The 22,057-nt window shown below is 36.8% G+C and overlaps 1 protein-coding gene across 6 annotated transcripts in view; it reads right to left on the minus strand.

Annotated features, from left to right (window-relative positions):
• The window catches only part of elp4 (elongator acetyltransferase complex subunit 4), a 135,704-nt gene that overhangs the window by 97,111 nt on the left and 16,536 nt on the right, over positions 1 to 22,057 (minus strand). For 5 of the 6 annotated variants that reach the window (XR_015928140.1, XR_015928141.1, XM_088611430.1 and 2 more), the window contains exons 6-9: positions 17,716 to 17,800; positions 12,396 to 12,584; positions 6,848 to 6,956; positions 4,932 to 5,038 (exon numbers count right to left, since the gene is read on the minus strand). Coding sequence is in view for 4 of the 6 variants with exons in the window: in XM_088611430.1 (XP_088467556.1) it covers positions 4,932 to 5,038; positions 6,848 to 6,956; positions 12,396 to 12,584; positions 17,716 to 17,800 (490 nt within the window). In the remaining 2 variants the exon portion in view is untranslated. The remainder of the gene's footprint in view (positions 1 to 4,931; positions 5,039 to 6,847; positions 6,957 to 12,395; positions 12,585 to 17,715; positions 17,801 to 22,057) is intronic. The other variant, XM_088611431.1, reaches the window with a different exon arrangement.

The following is a 22,057-nucleotide window of genomic DNA, read 5'->3' on the forward strand; positions in this document are numbered from 1 at the left end:
TGCTGTAGGCTGTTCTCGGAATGGAAACATGTCAATATACTATAAAGCATTAGCCAATCAGAATATTACAAGACAGAGTGCTTATGTAATCGCACCAGCAGGAGACTATACATATTTTTTCCTTTTCTTTTTTCTTTGGAGATTAGAGCTTCTTTGGAAATTGTTGTGAAAACTCACCAAAAACCTTTACATTTAAACAACTGATATCGGGGGCCCATTTTGTGATTTTCTCTGGGCCACAATTACATTTTTAGCACCTTCTTACCCGGAATTGAGATTCAGGTTAACAAAGCTAGAACAAGAACCACATGCATTTGAGTTACAAACCAAGGGACAGATTCAGTCATGTGCTTTGAAATTCTCTACATGGTGTTTATGTATGATGAAGACAAAAAGTAGATAAAGTTCTTTATGCTATTATTCGTTCATAGTTATACATTTCCTAGTTAGATATATGTAAATAGCAAAGCCTAGCAAACGATTATAAAAAATAAAGAAATAGGGCATTTCTATATTTCAAATATCGCCACTGAGCAGTACGGACACAGCATAAGAAAATCCTTGAAATTTTCCAGTATGGTTAAGTATGAATGGCTGAGCCTCAAAGCAACAGTCCAAATTCTCTTAACTAATATGAAGGCAATTTCTCTATTCCTTTACAACCCCTTTAGTAAGGGCTGCTCATATCTACGGCTAACACTTCAGCTGAGAGGATGTTCAAACAGTGCCACAGGCTCTTCCATGACCCGGAGTCTACTGCTGCTCGTGACAGTTTGGATGTGAGTTTTAAGTATTAACAAACTGCTACATCGCCATAGGGCATTTCTTTCTGCAGAAGGTAAGGAGTTCAAATATTCTACAGCCATGCCTTCAGATATTAGGTAGGGCTTGAATATTTAATATCTTTAACATTATGATTTTTAATAAGTTTTCAATCACAGCACATCTTGATATTTAAAATGTAATGATGTCTAGAGTTGTGTGTATCGTGGCCATGCACGAAGCTGAATATTTTTAAATAATTAGACAAGACCTAATAAAAGATCTTTAAAACAATGTTAGGAACATACAGCAGGCCAAGGAAAACAAGAGGGCATCTGTGATGCTGATGGGGAAAAATATTTCGCTTTTTTTTTTTAAGTTAAAGAATCCCAAGAGAGACTTTCTAGGCTTATGTGAACAAAAAAGAACCAACCAAAATGTTTTGAATTATTGTGCGGCTTACTTAATCTGTGGAGTTTTAATATATGTCTGGCTATGTAGCCATCTTTTAGTCAACAATCAGAAAATCAAAGGCAATTGGCAATGACTCAACCCAAACCCTAATACCACATGATTGTGTCGTGCAAGCTCGTTTTGTGCGAGGACCGCTGTGGTTTTAGCAGGGAGATTAGCAGTCGGGCCAAAGTTGGCCTCCAAACCTTGCCCTGCTGATGCCTCGAGCTCTTTGAAGTCTGACCATCATACCTGGCATAGCAGCAGTGGGAACTAGACTGGTGTCAGCTCTAATCAGGATGCTTGTCTCAGGAGACCTAACTACGGGGTGTGCTAATTGGCCCAATTGCGGATTATACCTTTTGCTACAGATTCAAGACAATAATTTAGTCAAATGGAGGTTTTTATCTCCATCTAATTAAGATTCCTAAGTTAAAAAGAAATAGGATTAGACAGAGTTTAATATTTTACTTTTTTGGATACTACACTCTTGAAAAGCATCATATGAATATGGGGAGTTTATTTAAAGAAAGGGTAGGGGGTCGGGGTTGAGGGGCACAACCAGTATTAAATCAGCTAAATGTAAGCAGCAAAAAAAAAATTCCAACGTGTTTGGAACACGGACACGCGTATATGTTATCAAAACATACATGTTAATTCTTCATTCAATGTTGAAAATGTAAAAAAAAAAACTTTCAGCTGTGGATTCTTCTACAGGTATGTGATGAAGGTTCCACAGCCAAAAACGTTAGGGTTTTTCCAGTGTAGAACTAACCTCTTTACTATTTTTAAGCGTGCACACTGACATGCTTAAATAATGCTTTAACAATTCTCAGTGACTCTATACAGATTCATCAATAATTCCCACATGATAATAAAATTAATACAGCCTGTTAAATATTCTAATGTATAGCTCATTCTAATGTTTTCCCAGCACATTCTCAGGTATAAACTTTCTGTCTAGACACAGAACACATTACTTTGCCTTTATGTTTCTAGAAATTGAGACATTATGAAAATTTGAAAACCCACTAAGGAATAGACATAATCATAAGAGTTTTTCTCTATCTCTATCTGGTAAACTTACATATAAATTTATACGTAAATCAAATTTACATATAAATGTGTATACAACTATGTTAGCACAGAATTTCTTAGACATTTCTTAGAAATACAGACTTATCTGTTATCTGTTATCAGGTAAAGACAGAGACCTCTTGTAAAGAATATGTACTGTAGATGGTTCTGTATTATACTACTGTATAATATGACTGACTTTGTGGTTTAAAACTTGCTCTAACACTGAGAGCAAAAAAGTTGTAAAAAATGTAATGAACAGCAATGAACATTTAAAACCTATTATTGTGTAGGGTTAAAAAATGGCTCCTATTGATTGACTTGTGACAATTGAAAAGAGCCTACAGGGAACATTCCCTACAATGGTGGGAACACTTGTTGAAGCTTACTCATTTTGGGGAATCCCCCATGCAAACATCACACGCAACCAAGAGTAATATCTGACATTTTCTCTGTTTTTCCTAAGAAAAAAGGTAGGACTGCCTAACCCGAGAAGGATCTCTGCTTTAAAAGTATCTCATCACCTCCGGCAGGAATAGAAATGTGAACCTGGACAGGGCCTGTCCCTCTTGGGAGTGTAACTAAGAGGCTGAAGTATTAACAAATTGCAGAGTACAAAAGGGCATTAAACAATTACAATCTACTGTACAATTCTGTTGTCAGAACAGAATGGAAAACATTTTGAGAAAGGCATGAAAATACTCTCACCTTATAAACAAATGACCAGGAAACACATGGAAAAAAACAAAAGGAAAAGAAAAGATTACATGGACTATATATTTTACATGAAGTATTGTATTGGTTGCTGTGTGCTGTGTATTAAATACAAGAATGGGTTACCTAGCAGCTTTGCAAAACTCCAAATACAAAGAGTATTCTTCTCTCCTTTTATCCTCTCACAAAATGACCATCAAACAGGTAAAACAACACAGAAATTCACATTGTGCTCCTGCCATATAATGCAGTCTTAAATGAACAGCTGAATGGCTTTCAACTTCAATGGGGCTTTGCAAAGAGCAATTAAAGGCAGTAGCCAATAACCACCTTGATTTTTATGGACCTTATAAATCTACTGTTAAGTAGCTATTAAGAGGTGAGAATTCAAATCGAAAGACTTTCCATTCTCCCTTAGAGGATGACCTGATGGAACAATTGGCTTCCTGATTAACTATTAACCTCACTCAATGTGATAAGATAATGAGGACCAATAATGACCATTAATTGGAAGGAGGGCACCTTAATTTGTCACTTGATAGGGCTCTTGTTGATTTATTGCTCTGGAGTTGTGTGTGTGTGGGGAGGGTGGTGCCTGCAAGACTCAAGTAGCAGGGAAGCGCAAAGGAGGAGAAGACACTTAAGTTGCTTAATCAAGTGGTCAGATAAAGAGGCCAGAGGGTCAAAGCAAGGGCAGAGTGGTCACTTGAGGGTGAAGTCCCAAACACCAAAGCAGTGCCAACCCAATTGACCAGCAGCAGATGAAAGAGTAAAAAGTATGCTAATTTTGCGGGTGGGTATTCTTTTTTCAAACAGTGAAGACAAGTGGCCTGCATAAATTCTTTCCACTCGAAAAGAGATAAAGTAAAATGATTTGTCAGTGCTGCCCACTTGTTTTATGTGTTTCATTAAAAACTTTGCATAGACTGTAGGAACAGATAACTATCACATCACCAAGGATCCTCCTTTCTAGTCATTCATTTTTTTCCGCTTGGCTTGTTAAAACATAGCGTTTAATTGGGTAACTGTGTGGCATTCACTTGCTTGTCGGCAAAATAAAAAAAGGTCCAGTAAAAGCAGCCATTCCAAAAGATACACAAAAGACATCTCTTTTTGAATTATGAATGGCCACCCACATAAGCTTAACCACTATTTTAAGACCTTAATGCTATAATAAAAGAAGGCTTACCTATGTGGAAAAAAATACAATAGTATCCTATGATGACAAAAATACCATTGCACTAGTATGCTGTGCAGTGAAGAGACTGCTGTAGAGGGGTTTCTCCTTAGTAGATGCATCTTTGATAAAAGCATATGTATATAGTGCTAGCATTCAATAAACTTAATTTACCAGCAAAGCAGGTTAAAAATTCAGTTACAAAAATATACTTTTCATATCACATTCATTTATGCACTATTAGTAGATATATTGCAGATATATTAAATACATTTCAAAAACTTTTATTTTTTATTTTTAAATTAAAAAAAAATAAAATCTACGTTCACCGATATTCCATCTTTTCTAAACGTTTAATTGTACAGAAGAGCAAACAATCTCTCTGGCAAATACAAAGTGATGAACTGAAGAGAAATTCAAATTTATTAGGGTAGCCACTATAGCCATTTAGTTTAAATTTTATTTTATTTTTAAAATTAAAGTAAATCACTGGCTGGGTGAGACGACCTACTACTAAATCCAACAATTTTGAAATGGCATTTCCTTCAAATGAGGGAAATTTAATCACCGAATGTAATGGGAAGACAAAGTTGCTGTGCACCACTATGGAATTATGTCTGAAACGAGGCAAGAGAGATTTTAAATTTACAATTCTCAGTATAAAGTGCAAACTGACATTTATACACCCAGCCAACAAAAATCTGATAAAACAAATGAAAATACTGCGTAGCACATAAAGTCAGCCTACCTCAATAGTGAATTGCTTTCTCTTTAATTTAAAAGCAAGGTCCTTTGTGTCAGGAACTTCACACCTCAGGCAATTGAGATGAGGTATCTGCTTCACATGCAGCAGACCTTGTGGAGGCAATGGGAAATTAAGGACAAATCAGTAAGACTGTAGTGCCCAATGAGTAAACTTGACTTTTGAGGACTCTCTAAATTTTAAGTCCCTCAGCCCCCCCCCCCCAACCCTTTGTGAGCCAGAGTTCAACACTTGAAGCAATGAAGCAAATGTTGTGATTATGTTCAAGTAATGAAGCAGAACAAGATAAACAACAATTCTTGTAGAAGGAAAACTAATTGCGTTTGGGTACAGGAGTGGAGATATAAAAAGGGATCTCTTTACTTGTCACAACCGCTGCATGTTTGTGTGTTATTTTCTCTTGTATTTACTGTAAGCAAATATGGCTATCACCTTGCATGCTGCCCACAGCATTGCTGAGTGATCTTTATTTTATTAACTGCACCAGTGGGCAGCTACCAAAACACAGATCGCCGGGTAGAAAGTATAACTGAGGCAGTGATCACAGTGCTATAAGGACAAGCTAGAAATCTACCACTCTGTCTTAAATATCAAAAAGCTTTTAAAAAGCAACCTAGTGGTCTGTGAAAAAGAAAAGGGGAAAAAACCCAAAGCAGATGTGTATTTGAAGAGGAGACCTGGATATGACTGTTGTCTGCTACTAAAGTATCCTGCCAGCTCTGTGCACCATGAGATTTAATCCAAGCTGATTTTTTCTGACAAGGAAGTTGGCATGTTTAATACAGACTAAGTACTATGGTAGAGAAAAAAGAAAACTTTACTGCATAAGAACCTCAAATCATATGTATTAAACACTAAGGATATTTTGATTTCATTTTGATTTTGATGCATGATAAACTAGAGAGCGTGTAAACAAATAAAAAAAGAAAATAGATACGTGTATTTTGGTAAAAAACTTAATACTGCAAGTCAAAACCCTCCAGTGTAATGCACGTAGATGGATAGGAATTTATAATAACTGCAAGGGGAGTGGTGAGGGAAAGAGACACAAAGCTACAAAAATCAATACATTATTTTTTTATTACCTATTGCATATTTATGAATTTATAATTAGGATTGTATTTACATTTTTAAGAACACATGAGAAGTTTCAAGGTCACTCTAAAAATGGTTAAATATGAAATAATATAAGTTGTGGAGTATGAACAAAATGTAATTGGATTTTAAAATATGGAAAAATATTTAAATTTATGTTACACACCCTTCATTTCAAGAGAATATAAATGTTTTTTTTTTTAAATCAAGGGCTAAAAATATCCATCGTGCTTTAAATGACCTTTATAATCTGCAACAAAAAGTAATGTGGCATGAGTAGGGTCTATAGCAGTAAACAGACTTTTTACTTCATTCCCATCCTCTGAATAACTTTCTAGTTTAATACCTTTATCACTGTTAAATTTAAACAATATTGAGTTGTGCAGTTCAATATCATTACAATATTGATTTCCTGACATTTTTAGCCCACGGGCCAGATGAACACTAGGCGTCCTCGGCATCTGAATTCCCCAAAGCCCGTCTGCTAAGATGCACGTCTGATTGAGTCATGTCTCGCTAATCTGTCTTGACAACATGCGAGGAGTTGCCATGTTTCCTTCTTAGCCCTAATGCACTTTTTGTACAGGAACAGCCCAATCCACTGCTGAATGGCCGGAGAGGGAGGGGAAAGCAGAAAAAAAGGTGGTGGAGGGGAAGCATTTAAAAAAATGCAGATCCTGAAACTAAATCAATTACAGCACAACTTTTTTTTTCCCTGGAAGACAAACCAATTAGAGGTCAGCAGAGGAGTACCCAAAATCCAGAGCAGGCAACCGCTTTGTGTTTGAGGAGAGTCGCAAACTTACCGTGATATTCCTTGTACAGTGGGTTGGTTTCCCTCTTGGAGCCTCTGAATGATTCAAGACTGATCACCGTGTCGCACAGCTTCGTTACACGACTCATAATTGCTTTGTTCTGTAAAACATGGAAGGGAAAATGCATGCTTAAGTAGAACACCAGTAATTAAAATACTCCTAAAATCGCATCTCTGGGCTGTCAGCAATAAAATTAAATGAGGTCACCATTATCTGAGCATTAGGCGTGAAGTGGGGAAAAAAAGAACACCCACAGTAAAACAACTTTGTGATACCACAGCCAAAAACAACAAGGTGCAAAAATTATATACATGTTTCTAAGTGTGCATTTGGCACAACACTGAGTAATTAATTTTCTGGTCACATAATTTGAACAAATAAAATCAAGTTGGTACTAGAATCAGTGAGGCTTTCCTATGGTTCACCCTCTCCTTGGTTCAGACATAAGGAACTGCACATTTTGTCAGTCATAAAAGAGGATCTAATCTTGTGCACAGTGAAGATTAGTTCACTTAATGAACAGGTCCAATACATGCACATCCATCAACCGCTGTTCCGTAACTTGTGGCTGCAGCCTGATCAAGAGCATCACAGTCAAGCAGAACCTGCGTATTTGGCAAGGGTGGCCCAGAAACAAATATTTACAAAGCTGGCTTCAGATGGCCTCTGTGTCTTCATAGCACATAATAAATCTTTTTTTCTGTAGTAAACAAGAATATTATTTGTTATTATGCGGTTCTGCATCTATTCATCATCTTTGTTAGGTGTTCAGATGAAACATTCACCAGTACTCAGGCCTGTAAAACTTACACATTGTCTTACTCCTCTTTTGAAAAATAACACCAACTCATGAGTGTGCTGGTAAATGTATGTAAGGCACACACTGTTAATACACAAGCCAGCAAATGTGTGTTAGATTTGTGAATCTGGGGGAAGAACTACATAAAGATACAAGATCAGATTCAAAATAGTAAGATAAACTACATTTCAACATGAGCATTCCACTGTTGATGCTGCTAGAGATTTAAATCTACTTAGCCTAATCCTGTAGTACAGTGAAAATTACAGGCTGTCAGGAGGAGCAGACAGGCAGACCCAGGTCCAGATGGAAGACTGGCTGGGAAAGAAGAGAGGCAGGTGGGAAAGTGATGGGATCAAAGTGGAAGACAGAAGAGTACTCCCTCTGCTGGCTAGGCTCTCACCTGCTTTACTTTTAACACATGACTAACTTTCCTGCATTATTTATCAGCTGGGTTTTAAATATTTCACATGTCTCTTTCTATGTTTGTTGCAGCACCCTTATACAATTTTCATAGTGAAATGTTTTTGTCCTACTTTTATACATGAATATGCCTTCAGTCAAGCTCTGTTTTTTATTAAAGAACACCTCAGGCATCTTTGTCTATGTACACCAAATTCTGAATTTTGCCTTTATTTATTCCTGCCCCAGCACCGCTTAGCACATGGCACAGGTTGAGTAGAGCATCGAGTGTGATCAAGGTTCAAAGGAGGAAAACAACCTTAAAACACGAAGAGATTAAACATATTTGGTGATAAAGAGTCTTGCTTTTAAAAACGACTGAATAATTCAAAAGAAAAGTGAAACGAAGTAAAACCAGATCAGTTTAACTTATCCTGCAGTCTATATTTCAGATCAATTAGCTAAAGATCAAAGAAAATGACATCTTTCATATAAAGTATGAATTAAACATCTCAGGGAATACAGAAGACACTAAAGCACTGTTTATATTAAAAACATCAACCTGGGATAAACCTATATATGCTGTAGCATATTAAGAAAATCTCAAAGGATTAAAATGATTCCGTTTTTGCTCGTAGCGTTCTCAGAACTGTTTAAATTGGCGGTGCCTTCTGCTTTAGAAAGTAAGCAGACTTCTGTTACTAGGTTTTTGGCCGGTAACCAGCATCTCCCAGAGCAGGATGGATCAGCTCTTTTCCCCCACTGTTCTCATCTAAAACCTGGCCGCAAAGCTACTCCAGCTCCAAGCTTTCCAGAAGGCTCCATCCCAGGAACCCTCGACTGCCATTTGGTTTGTGGTTTTTAAATCTCGCAGGACTTCTTTGCAGTGGGCTCAACTATGCTGAAGAGGCACTTGCTTCATGAGTGAGTTATTATTAAACTTTAAGGTCAATTGTGGCACTAACATCTCTGTGGAAGCTTTCAACACACAGTGCGGTTTGTCGGACTAATTAAAAATTAATAGAAGGCAGTACATTTATGGTACAGTGCTTTTAATTCTTCATTGTCTTCAACGGGGAAAGAGTTAAAAAGCTAATTTATTCATTTATTTTTTGTTATCAAATTAGCACACAAAACTGCATCTATTTTTCAATTAAGCTTTGATTTACGACTGAATTTGAAAAAGGAATATTGTTTCTGATGAAAATACATAGAAAGTCTGGTAAACACTTAATGCACGGGTTTTGAGATTTCTCAATCTACATTTTTTTTTATCCCAGGCTCTGTTGCTTTTTCGTTTACAGACAATAGCTAATTGAATATCTAAGAAACAATTTAAAAATGATTGCCATTTCATATGCCGTTCATCTCCACGAGGATATTAAAATTCAGGTTTTGCTAATTAAAGGGGTTTATCGTATGAGCAAGAATTGAAGTGCTAAGACATAAACAGGCATCTGTTTTTAACAACGTCATAATTTTCTCAGAATGGGGTGAATACAGGGGATCCCTGCCTTCTGCTTATAGAACAGTTGTGCCTATGTTTGGACTCTGGGCTGTCCACAGACTGCCTCCTCCAGTAGCCAAAGCTTCCATATGCCTTAACAGATGACTCTACCTCCACACTGTGAGGAGAGCTCTCACTGACCCCGCACCAGAATGGGGGCCTCAGACGAGGAAAATAGAGAGAGAAGGCCTGCAGTATGGGGGCAGCTCACACTTAGAGAAATAAAAAAAGAGCATAGAATGGTGATTGAAGCTGCTGGGCATCTTTGATGTACCGAGGAGTTATTATAATAATAATAATAATAATAATAATAATAATAATAATAATAATAATAATAATAATAATAATAATAATAATAATAATAATAATCAGATGTATTGGTCCATGAAATGTGAAACACCCAGAGAAATCACCATTGATACCTGAATAACATTCAGAATAAACAAAAAAGAAAGTCAGCAAGTGATTAAACAGGAGAAAAGGGCAATTAATATGCATGCTGAATCAGCACCATTGAAATAGGTAGCACATAATGCTGTATTGAACAACTCAGTTAAACCAGATTAAATATTCAGCTTATGGACAGTCAGCTATGCCATCCTCAATTGTAAACTGAAAATAGACCGCTCTCTCCAAAAGGATAACATGCACAGAAAACCCCACAGCTTACATTTAGTGGCATTTCCTTGGTCTATCATTAAGTGGCCTCAGTCTGACTCCAAACAAACTAAATTGCCAGGACTTAAAAGCAGATCTGAATTCACTTGATTTATTTTCTGTGGAGTGCAGAGTAATTAGGGAGAGTTAATGATCAATTGTCAACAGTGCTCACAAGTGCATGAAACAAATTAAAAATATATTCTTTAAAATACCTTTTCACATACAGTCCTTTTTAGTGGATTGTCTGAGCACCAGTACATTAATATTGCAAGCAATTTAATATTTAAACATATCAAATGGAATAACGAAAATAACACATTGAATGGAAACTCATTAGCCCTCAAGAGAAATACTTACATAAGCTTTATTCTTACCGTCTTTTCATTAGACAAATAATTTCCCAAAGGCATATATTCACAATGGCTGCTAACAGAAGCCCAATGATGTTATTTTTTTAAAGATGCTCTGTTTGTGAAGCTATGTGAATTATGAAGTTGTGCTTGCTCCTGCTGTACTGGTTAATAATGGTTAGGAGTTCATAATAAACTCCTTTCTTGCAAGAGAAGAATTCCCATTTGAATCTGTGTCATGAAAAACAGACAACATAATTCTCTTAAAAAGGATTAAAAGATCTAAGATAGTTAAAAGGGCTAAAAAGGTGGGATAAAAAAAATCAGATTGCATGCAATGATAATTAAACACCAAACAAGAGAACCGTTCTCAGAAGTGCTACATAATATTATGAATGTTTCCCAACTCCCCTTTCAGTTATTGCTTCTTTTGATCTGCATAAATCCTCCCCCCCTCAAAAAAAAAAAAAACAAGAGTTGTTTAACAATGTGAACAGCTGCTGTCATTAAATGTACAGGTCCGTCCTCTGAGCCCACATGCCCGGTTGTCCTCTCATTTTGCCATCCTCTCCAATTAACTATTAACATGGAGGGCTTTACAGAGGCTCTGGGGGACTCTTTAACAGGCTTCTTGGCGAGTGGAACAACTGCACAGCAGGGGCCCTGGGAAAAGTGTAACACAGGCCGCCGGAAAAGCCCTCCACAGCTCAGCTCAGCAACTCTTAATGACAGTTCACTCGGCAGTCTTCTCTTGAACTGCTGCGGCTTGAAGTTTAACCATTTTTTTTAATGGATTTACTGGAACATATTCTGCAGTTTGGCAGGGAGAGCGGCTTGCTGCATGGAAGAGGAGTCTTTGGAGGCACAATGGGAAGGAAGTGATGGCCGCACCGCTTATTAAAAATGTAAACCGTTTTGACTGTGGACAACGCTCGCGTTTTCTTAGGCCTCACGGGCTCCTGGCTGGCTGACTCAAAATGAGGTCACACTAAAAAGATAACCAACATGGAGTCTGAAGGGCTGCATCTGTTCCTCTGATATGGATTAAAATAAAATCAGAATTTGAGAGTTTATGCACATATTAAATCCAGTATACTTTAAACAGCGTCTCCTTTCATATACGGCAACAACTGTATTTGTCCCTAAAGGTCACATAATTCAGCATAATCTGCAAGGCTAAGCAAAGATAAACTAAGAAGGACTTTCATTTCAATCCTTTAATAAGCGGTCATTAACAGCCTTGCTTGAAGTAAAATCTGAAAATGGCTACAATAAGACGCTTAGTCAAAACACTTATTTTCAGGCAAGCTCAATTGGGTGTACGTCAGGCAGCCCAATTTAATTTAATTTAACAATAAATTAATAAAATAATAAATAATCAGCTCATGATGGTCAATATCATGAATTAATTGCGCCTCATTAAGTTACATGCCAAATATCATTAGCAGAAATCGCTCCCTCAGTAGCTTTCAGGCTACCAGAATGTATTCAATTTTTGAGGTTTTTCCATTCCAGAGTTTAATCCAGTATTCTTGTTCTATGAAACTTTCCCATCAATGTCCCTTTGGCCTTTTCTTCATTATGGACGGTACATTTGTAAAGTTTTATGATGCATACATTTTACATCTAATAGATGTTTACATATATTTAATTCAGATAAAGAGCATTTAACAATTAACAAAATATTCAACTGCTAATTAATTGCTCCCCAAACCTCATAGTTTTTCATAGCCTATAGTTGTTTCCCCATGGTTGTTTTTACAATTCTATTCCATTTAGCCTTTCCAAGATAATGAAAACAGTACTAATTGAATAGCTCACCTGGATGAGGTGTGAAGGCACTGTCACCATGCAAACAGAGAGCGATCCTCTGAGGAGGGCACGAAGGCTATACAGGAATGTCGTAAGACTATGGGCATAGTGTGGGCTCTCCTTATAACAGATGTCATCACCCCAAAGGGCTGAGCCAAGTGAATGGATTCCTATCCTTAGAATGCTTCTTGGCTTGTTCTATTAAAAAGAAAAAAAAGATGAATGCATAAAGGTTTTTCTTCCAAAAAATGCTTGCTGATCATGAGAAAATACCTTACAGACCAACAAAGAAATACGCTAAATTATCTTATATCTTTTATTATATATCTACTGGTGATTCTTTTTTATTCATATACTGATGCACAATGAAAATACAACTGATTTGCAGCATTGGTCTCATACATAATGCAGAAAACTTCGGCAAAACATAAAAGAGAGACCAAGTAAAGTGACTCTGTATTGTGATTGAACTATTTCAGTAAGATATGATTTTAATTAAGGAAGAATAGAAAAAGATTGGGCTATGCCCCATCAGGATTATGAAGATCATCTGAATACAGCCTGTCAGTGAGAGTAACTGCCTGGAGAATAAAATATTGTGGTTTAGCAACATCTAAGAGAAACAAGGCAAGGACAGGCCTGGATCCTGCTCCAGGAGAACAATCACAAAAATGCTAGGATTATACTGGCACAACTCAGAGAAAATAATGTTGAGATCTCACTGTGGCCATCTTCTTCTACTGCCCTGACTCCAATACAATAGCTTTGGGACAAGCTCATCACTGCCATCAACCGGAGACAACTGCAACCAGCCAACCTTTGCCAGCTTGTTAATGCTGTATAGGACAAATAGTAGAGCATCCCACAGCAGTCTATTCAGAGGCTGATCAGGTCTGTGAGTCAGCACTGCCAGGATTGGGTTAATGCTTCCGGAGGTCATACCCAATACTATCTGTGTACATTTTAATTTTGACAGTGTGTCATGTTTCATGCATAAAACGTACTCTAATTTAATCTTTGGTTTGGATTTTTGGCTCACATTTCTTGTATTTTTATTTGATAGTTACATTTAACATATTTTATTAAATCCATTTGACTTGAATGTCTTGTGTTTTGTGCATCAGTATACTTTCTGAAACAAAACCATAGAATAAATACATCTTGAGTGAACATTTCTAATACTAGGCATGTTGATTCAAAATGTCGTTTGGGGAACATTTTAGAGTTCATACACTTGCAAAGTATTACAAAAACATAATGACAGTGCTCATTCATATAGTTGCAGAATACCACAGTTACATTTTTTATTAAACAATTGTTAAATGAAGGAGCCACTGGACAGGGTGACAATAAGATTTTGAAAAGCTGTCTAGACTTGCTTTCACAATGTCTGATGACTTACAAAAGCAGGTTGCATATTTGGCACATCAACAAGGCTAGGCGGCTGAACAGCCTTATTAAGAGCTACACTCTTGCAAAAGACGACAAAACAAGTGATGAAGTGCCAAGACAAGATCGCTCTGCTAAGCCTCCAACTACTTCAGGCCAAAAGTTTCTTGTGGTATTACAGTCAATTCTTCCTATGAAGGAGATCGATACTTCCACTTCCACACTTCCAGTTCGCGCTTAAACTTGCTACATAGAAATTCCAATATCACTTAACTGAAGTACATATCAATGCTTTAAAAATAAGGTTAGAATTTGTAACAGAACACTGGCCAGTATGTCATTTAGCCTAGAATAAGTTTCCATGCTGTTGAACATCTAGTTCATTCTGATTATTGTTCACTGAAAACAGAAAAAGAAGACTTTGATTAAAATAAAATGTCTTTGCTTTATATAATTTGAAAATTAAATAAGCAAACAAATACTAAGAGGCATTAAAAGCGCAATACATTCAGTCTATTGGAGCCAACAGCCTTTCCTCCAGTTATAATGTCTGTCTGTATATATTATGTTCTGATATAAGATGCAGAATCCCCACTATACAAACAGCAAACATCTCATCCCAGGACATTCAGATAATATAAAGGTTAAGAAGATTATTATGTTCATATTTAATCAGGCTTTAAAATAAAGACTTTTCAAAGCAATTTATTAAACTAGAGTTTGAGAATAAACTTGGTCCACTACAGAATTGAGAGTGAATCACTGTATTGAATTGAGGACATTCAATGTTCTGTAAATTGAACCATCAGGATTCTGGAAGCCACTTAAATTGGCTGCACCTGTTAAAGACTGTTCTAAGTGGCATCATTGGCACCTTATTCACAATCTCAGCTCTGATGGAGGAAAGTGATTGAGGAAAAGAAAATGAAAAGCTCTCCCTGAAAACTACTACTGCAGAAGAAGCTATTAAGGTGGTGATAGGTTCACAGTAACATATGTTCCTGTCCATACAGAATCTTTGACAGCTTAACTTTTTGTCAGGCTGACCTTCAGCTAAAACACAAGCTAAATCCTTTAGGGTACCTCTGACAACTATTTATTTTAACCAAAACTGGAGAGTGCTCTCCAAAGCTATTTTTGCTTTATACTGTAGTCAAGCAATTTAGTTTTGTCATCATGGATGTTAATATGAATAAGTATAATATAATAGGTTTTATTTCATATTCTTCAGAGATTAAAAGACTGCCTCTCAAACTTGCTCACTGATCTTTATCGATTACGTGAGAATGTTGGCAGCAGCAGAATAAGTTCTGAAGGTACATTTTATCTGTACCATTTTATCTGAAGAAAATGCTGTCATACTTATTGGCCAGTGCTTCCTTCATGCAGCATGACAATGACTCAAACCATACAGCCAAGGAGTTCATCAGGGAAATAAAGTGTAAAATCTTTTGGCTAACTCAATCTCCAGATTTAAATCCAATTGAGCATGCATTTTACATGCTGAAGAAAAAAAGGAAGTAAGAAATCACAAGAACAGGCAAGAACTCAATGAGACTGAACAAATGTTTACCAAATCAGCTCAAATACGCAGTTTGGTGGGTCACAGCCATCAATGCAGTAATTGCATCCAAGAGAAATAACATCAGATATAAACATTTATCCCCTGATGTTAAAAGTCCCTACACTTAGTCACTTGATATCATTGGATTGAACACAATGTATGTTTCGTTCTAATATGGTTGTGTAAACATGGCATTACTGAAAAACAAAACAAGTTGTACTTATTCATACTAATTTCAAATTGATTACAAATTCAAATTGCTTGACTAGAAGGCAAAAAGATATGTATTGATTTTGCTATCTCAATGCACTTGGAGGGCAATTCATTTTGGATTTGGAAAGCTGAAGCACAAATTCAAAATCGAACACAAGCATCTAAGAAAAATAAACCGTATTGTTGTGCTCCGTTCCAGCAATCACTGTGTTGGCTGAAAAGGTTCCCAGGGTGTGGGTGTCACTTCACTGCATTCGCTTTCTGCTTTCTGTAAGATTTCCTGCTTTCAGAGGAGCTGTCATCGTGCTGGAGGAGTTTCTGGGCGCACGATACTGTGGGAACTGTTATGACATGCCTGTTGCCATGGCTACCACAAGGAAGGGGGAGAGGTGCCTGTCAGGGACCAATTTACTTCTCCAGAGGGGCATCCTCACGGCAGGGATGACAAGTCTGCCCGGATCTGTACCGAAGCCTCACCAAAGGCTGGGAGCTCAGCAATAAGGACCTGGGGTTGGACACAGCTAACCCCAAAAAGCTCCAAAACCTTCTCATAAAAAAGCCAGAAATCGACTTCTGCAGAAGCCTGTACAAATAATGTGTACGGCATAATATGTATTAAGATGCACATAATATATATTGCAAGATTTGCATTGATATTGTGTCAAATACCAAAAATAAGATTTATAATACTGATACTAGCATTGGTAAGATAAATCTAAGGACTTGGTGAAGAACTTCAAATCAACTTGTCTATCAGAAATCTTAGCTTTGTACTTATTAGTAGGTTTACTTGATGGGGCAGTCATAAGTATCTGACACAAAATGTAATGGTTTGTGTTTTGATTTTAGAAAAAGCACTGAAGTCCTGATATAATCTTATCATAGGTTACACTGAACGTATAAACTTTGCTTAATAGCAGCATTGTGATTTCTATAGTGTGATTCCTAGGTCAAATAACTTTTTGCCTTCTATATCACTTTAACCTCCAATTGTTAATTTACCGGTACTGTGTGATGAACCATGTACTTATACATTTTTATACATGAAAATGAGGTAATCTGTGCCCAAGTGATGTATTATCCATGAAGGATACAAAAACATTTTATGTAAGAAAAAAATAAATTATTTTCTCATTAAGAACAGGGGTATAAGATATTAAACTTGGGGAGAAAGATAATTTTTTGGACGAAAAAGAGCTACTATTATTAGTCACCATTGCAAAATAAAAGTGTCAAATAATATTCAGGCTGATGGTAAAATGTAGGAAAAAAATATTGTTCAGATGATAGCTATCAGCTTTATAGAGCTGTCCCTCATCTCTTATGTTAAATCATCATGTCAAACTACTGTAGACCCAGGAAGATTTGAAATGATAAAAGAGTAAAACACAAGTCAGAACTGAGAGTTAAGGGGAAAAAAAACTTTTTGGTGAGTCAGTTTTCATTAGTTTAACATTTTCAAAAGCAAAAAACAAGATAAGAAGAAATCTTATTAAAAAGTTTTTGTGTCAACACAATTCTTTTTCAAACTCTGGGAAAGGCACATGTCTTTCAGGCTATATAAGACATGATAAAATATTAATTGTCAAAAGAACAACATCAGTTCCTTATAAGCTGATAATGACAGCTTAAAGAGTTTGCCAGGTGTACAGCTGTGAATTTTGGAATAACATAATAAAATAACATGTCACACAAACTTCATAGGGGTGTACTGATGTAGTTTCACGTTTCTTTCTTCCTATCATGCACGTGTTTTCTAATTGGTAGCTACTAAGCTGCTTACTCAGTTTTAAATGTTGAAGTTTCACTCTGTTAGATGTTAATTACAGTCACATACAGTATATACCTCATCATTAGGCAATATAAACCTAGTACATCTCTACCTCTTTAAATCCATTTTATCCCTCTTCAACAGAAGATATTTAACTAAGATCTGCAGTGTTCCCAGAGACAACAGTGACAGACTCCGAGAACAAGTTAATGAGAATTAACATATTGCCTGCACTATGTCTTTGCACTGCTTGTTTACTTCGGCTGTGCTTAGAAACAGCTTGTTCACTGTTGATTATTCTAAACCCTCATGGTTCAAGCCCTCCCCAGGGTGTTATGAAAACAACATTAGTTACTTGATTACAGAAAAGGCTGAGGGCTGGCTCTCCATACCTGGAGACAGGCTCCGTCAAATCCTTCCCTGTGAATGACTCCCTGGATGGATCTCAACAGCTTGGTATAGCCAATGTTCATACGGCTAGAGATACACAGAGAAAAAAAAAGATTAATGTGAAGCAGCAGATGTAAAAACAGGCTTTTGAGCCAATTCAGTCATGGAAGTGCTGTCTTGTCATAGTAAACACTGCTTTTCCTGTGGGGAAACAAAGTTTTTTATATACCACATATAAAAAAAAAACATGGCAAGACAGGTACATTTCTGGGATCTCATGGAAATCCAAATTAATTCAGGGACATTATACAGTCAGCCCTGAATGGAAGATTTGGAAAATACCATAGACAATTTTAAGGAAATGATCCATCAGTCATTGCGTAATGATGCTATACTCTCTACCTGTTTGATATAAACACACAAATTAATACCTACCGATTATTATATACACTACATAACCTTCTCTATAGGTCAAGTATTCTTTGTTGTGATGCACATCACGTGTTTTAGTGATAAAAATTCAGATCTGCAGTGTCTAAGAACACAAGCAAAGAGAATGATACACCGAGTCAGTGTTTGGGAATGGTGACACTGTGTTCATTTACTAATACTGAATCCACACTTGAGTGTAGCATTACTTACACAGTAGTAGCTTTAAACCTGTTATTTAAAGTACAGAGCTCTCACAACATGAGTGCTGTGAGGGAAAAGGATAATTTAAAGCTCCCTGCTTTTGATAATCAAAATTAGGATGTATCTTCAGAATCGTATGGAACGTCTTTTATTAATTCTTAACCTGTTAACATAGAATGTGCTGAAATACATTATAGGTTTACATAGAATGTATATTATTCAGTGTGTGTGCTGGGCACAGCTCTTACTAATATATTTTAGAACCAGCTCACAAAGCGCCTTCCTCCATACCCTGAAGAGTTAACGGAAAAATATTGATAACTCAAATTAACAAATCAATTTAAAAACATCAGACGTCAGCTGTGATTGTCTGAGATTAAGTCCCTTTGGGCCCTGACACTCAATGAAAAGCAAATTCTGCTGAGACTGAGATGGTTTCATTATGTCAGCCTCACTTAACTCCAGGAAAATTAATGATTTAATGAAGCAACTTAAAGGGTGCCACCACCACAGCATTTCTGCGTAAGATCACAGATAATTAACACACAGTTAATGAACTGCTACGCCAGGCACACCTGATCAATGTTCCTTTCACCTTAGCTCATCTTGTCTCAACTCAGCCTTTTTCCATTTCACAAAACATCCTGCAGCCAAAAAAGTTATTCCCTCTTACCTGAAGAGATTTGTCTGCAAGACAAACAACTGTCCTGGGGCTATTTATCTTTTTACTAAAAACATTAGATTCTTTTCTCGTGTTAAATTTCTCTTATATATATATATTCTATTCTAAACTCTCCTATACACTCTTATTCTGGTTTCTAAAGCACAACTGGAAACCCGGTCACAGGTAAAAGAAAAGTGAATTTTAGAGCTTGCTCTTGCATGCCACACTAGATTTTATTTACAAATTCTGCAAATCATAAAGCTTTTAATATTTACTTCACAGAATCTTCACAGAAGATTTCCAGTTACTACATTCTGTTGAATTATAAAGCCAGATATAATTATTAAAACAATATTAGGGAGTGGTAAGGTGTTAAACTGATTTTAAACCTACTTGATAATTCCATACAATAAACTGAATTAACCATAATAGCTCCCATTTTTACAAGTGTCTCAACTATTCTCACAGGCCAAAACTTAAGGACCCTTCTCAGAATGATGTGTTTATCCTCTGCCGAGCAGCTAAAATACTGATTGAACAGGAAATTGTGAAATGTATGTTTCGCAAGGATTTTAATAATAATCATCATCACTACAGTTATACAGCAGATGTCTGGAAACTCCACTCAAAGTGCTTTACAGGTGCAGGAGTTTACAGAACTCCCTTCTACCTCAAATGTCTAACTCCTAAGTGCACCACAACTCTCACCACACTTCATCTACCAGTGGGGAGGAGAGAAGAGTGATGAAGCCAGTTCATTGATGGGGATTATAAGGAGGCCATGATTGGTAAAGGCCATGGGAAATGTGGCCATGACAACATGACACCCCTACTCTTTCCAAGAAATGCTCTGGGATTTTTAATGACCACGGAGAGTCAGGACCTCTCTTACATCTCACTTGAAGGACATCATCTTTGGTAAGGCATAGCTTCCCCATGACCATACTAGGGCATTAGGACCCACACAGACCACAGGGTGAGCACTCCTAGCTTTCCCAGGAGGTCTTCCATCCAGGTACTGACCTGGATCACACCAGCTGAGCCTCGGTGGGTTGTCAATCGTTAGCGCTGGGTGAAATGACTGATAGCAATACTGTATTGTCACTCAATCCCATTCCATTCTTTTAAAGGACCTGCCCACAGCTGAGGTTGTAATGAGTGTAATGGCTGGTGGGGCTGAGCTGTGTGTTCTACTGTTTCTACTCATCTTCACCGGGACTGGGATCTAGGGTTTGGATTCAGGCCAGGGGAGATCATGAATGTCCTTCTTGTACTTGTCAAGCCTTTGGCTGGTGAGTGTACGAGTACTGCTGAGAAAATCTCAGTGTTAACCGATGAAGCCACATCAAGATACTGTACCAACCTGAAGTATGTTAATGATTAAAACAAGTTCTCAGCTGAGAACAAGAACAAGGTTCTCTTGTCTTGTCCCAATCCTGATGTCATCTCTCCAGACTCATTTCCATCACAGCTCAGGACACCTCTGAAGGGTCAGTGCTGGATCTCACTATTGTGTCCAGCCATCACACTGGACAACATGTCTAAATACTACTGCATCACTTCTTCACCATTGCATGACTAAATGGGTAAATGTAAATATATTGAATTTGGTCCACAAATTAGTTATGCTCTTCTGTTAGGGGGATATAGAAGACTTGCTTAGCTCCCCCCTTCAATAGGAGTTCTCCTGACGCTACTCTTCGCATATACCTCACAATGTAGGATTTGTAATTTAAGAAAAATAAACCAGCTGGAGGAAAACAATGGCAGTTCTGCTGTACTTGAAAAGCCTCACTAGCCTTATTTATTTTGGACCATTTTCCACGTTTTTATTTTGAATGTTCCATTACAAAGTGGAGCAGTCTCAATGCACTTCATTAAGCTTCGTTCCAGCAGATTTAAGAGAAACAAAGATATCACTAGCTGTTCATCCCAAAAAAAAAAGAAGAAATTGACATGAAAGTCAGGCCATTTCGCAACAGTTCATCTAATAATGAGAGCAGAGATAATACCAATGGAGGCAAGAAAGAGTTTCTGTATATAGAAACCTATTTGTAGGAAGAACGAAAGACTAAGGCTTTTGTTTTCCCATCATAAAATGATGTTCACTTCCAAACAACCTACTGCCACTATAAAGCAAAGTATCTAAGGTGACTACTGCAGTTCTTATTTAGAAGTGTTTACATATTCTAAATGTAATTTTTAAAAATCACACTCAATTGTTCTTTAGACATTAAGATTCATCATATTTTTCAAATACAAGTATGACTAATTCACTCCCTCCACATTAAACAGACTTTTAAACCAGCTATGTTTTTACTAAAACATTTACAGCAATGTACAAATGCTTTTTATAGTACCTATATAGAGTATAAACAATATTAAAGCCTAGGCTCACCTCAACAATCGGAATAATCAAAAAACAAAAAAACTGGCAGCCAAATCCATCTTTACAATCAGTATTAGATAAAGAGCTCCTCTCATTTGCTAGTTTTTTTCTTCACCTGGAAACACATCTCCAGACGCATTAAGTAAGGGATACAAATTTAAATACGCTTAAGATACTTAAGAACTTGGCACTAGATTTGCTTTAATCAGGTTTTACTCACAAGAATAAAGGAGCATTCTAAAAAGGTAACTCTTAATGTCATCCAGGTACTACAGCAAAATACATTTATTAAGGAACTCCAATGTGTGAAAACTGTTAACACCAATAAACTGAGGAAAGGGGGCTAGTAATTAAGTATTTGAGACACAGATATTAAGTATTAGTTTTGCTGAACCAAATACAATTTATTCCATTTCAGCAAAATTCATTTTCACATTCTTTGAATTCTATGTAAAAAGCAAGCATTTCACACTGTTGCCATTATGTTTAATATATTGTATCATGCCCATCCCACTGAGCTTATTTCTTATAGATAATGACAAGATGTAGGTGATAATCCATGTGAGCAAATGTGTTAGCTAATTAAGATTATACCCAGAGAAGTGCCTAAGTACAGTACTGCTCTGCAAGACATTCCTTCCATTGTAAAAGTAGCTCC

Source organism: Lepisosteus platostomus, chromosome 18 (assembly GCF_059453375.1).
Source record: "Lepisosteus platostomus isolate fLepPlt1 chromosome 18, fLepPlt1.hap1, whole genome shotgun sequence".
NCBI lineage: Eukaryota > Metazoa > Chordata > Actinopteri > Semionotiformes > Lepisosteidae > Lepisosteus > Lepisosteus platostomus.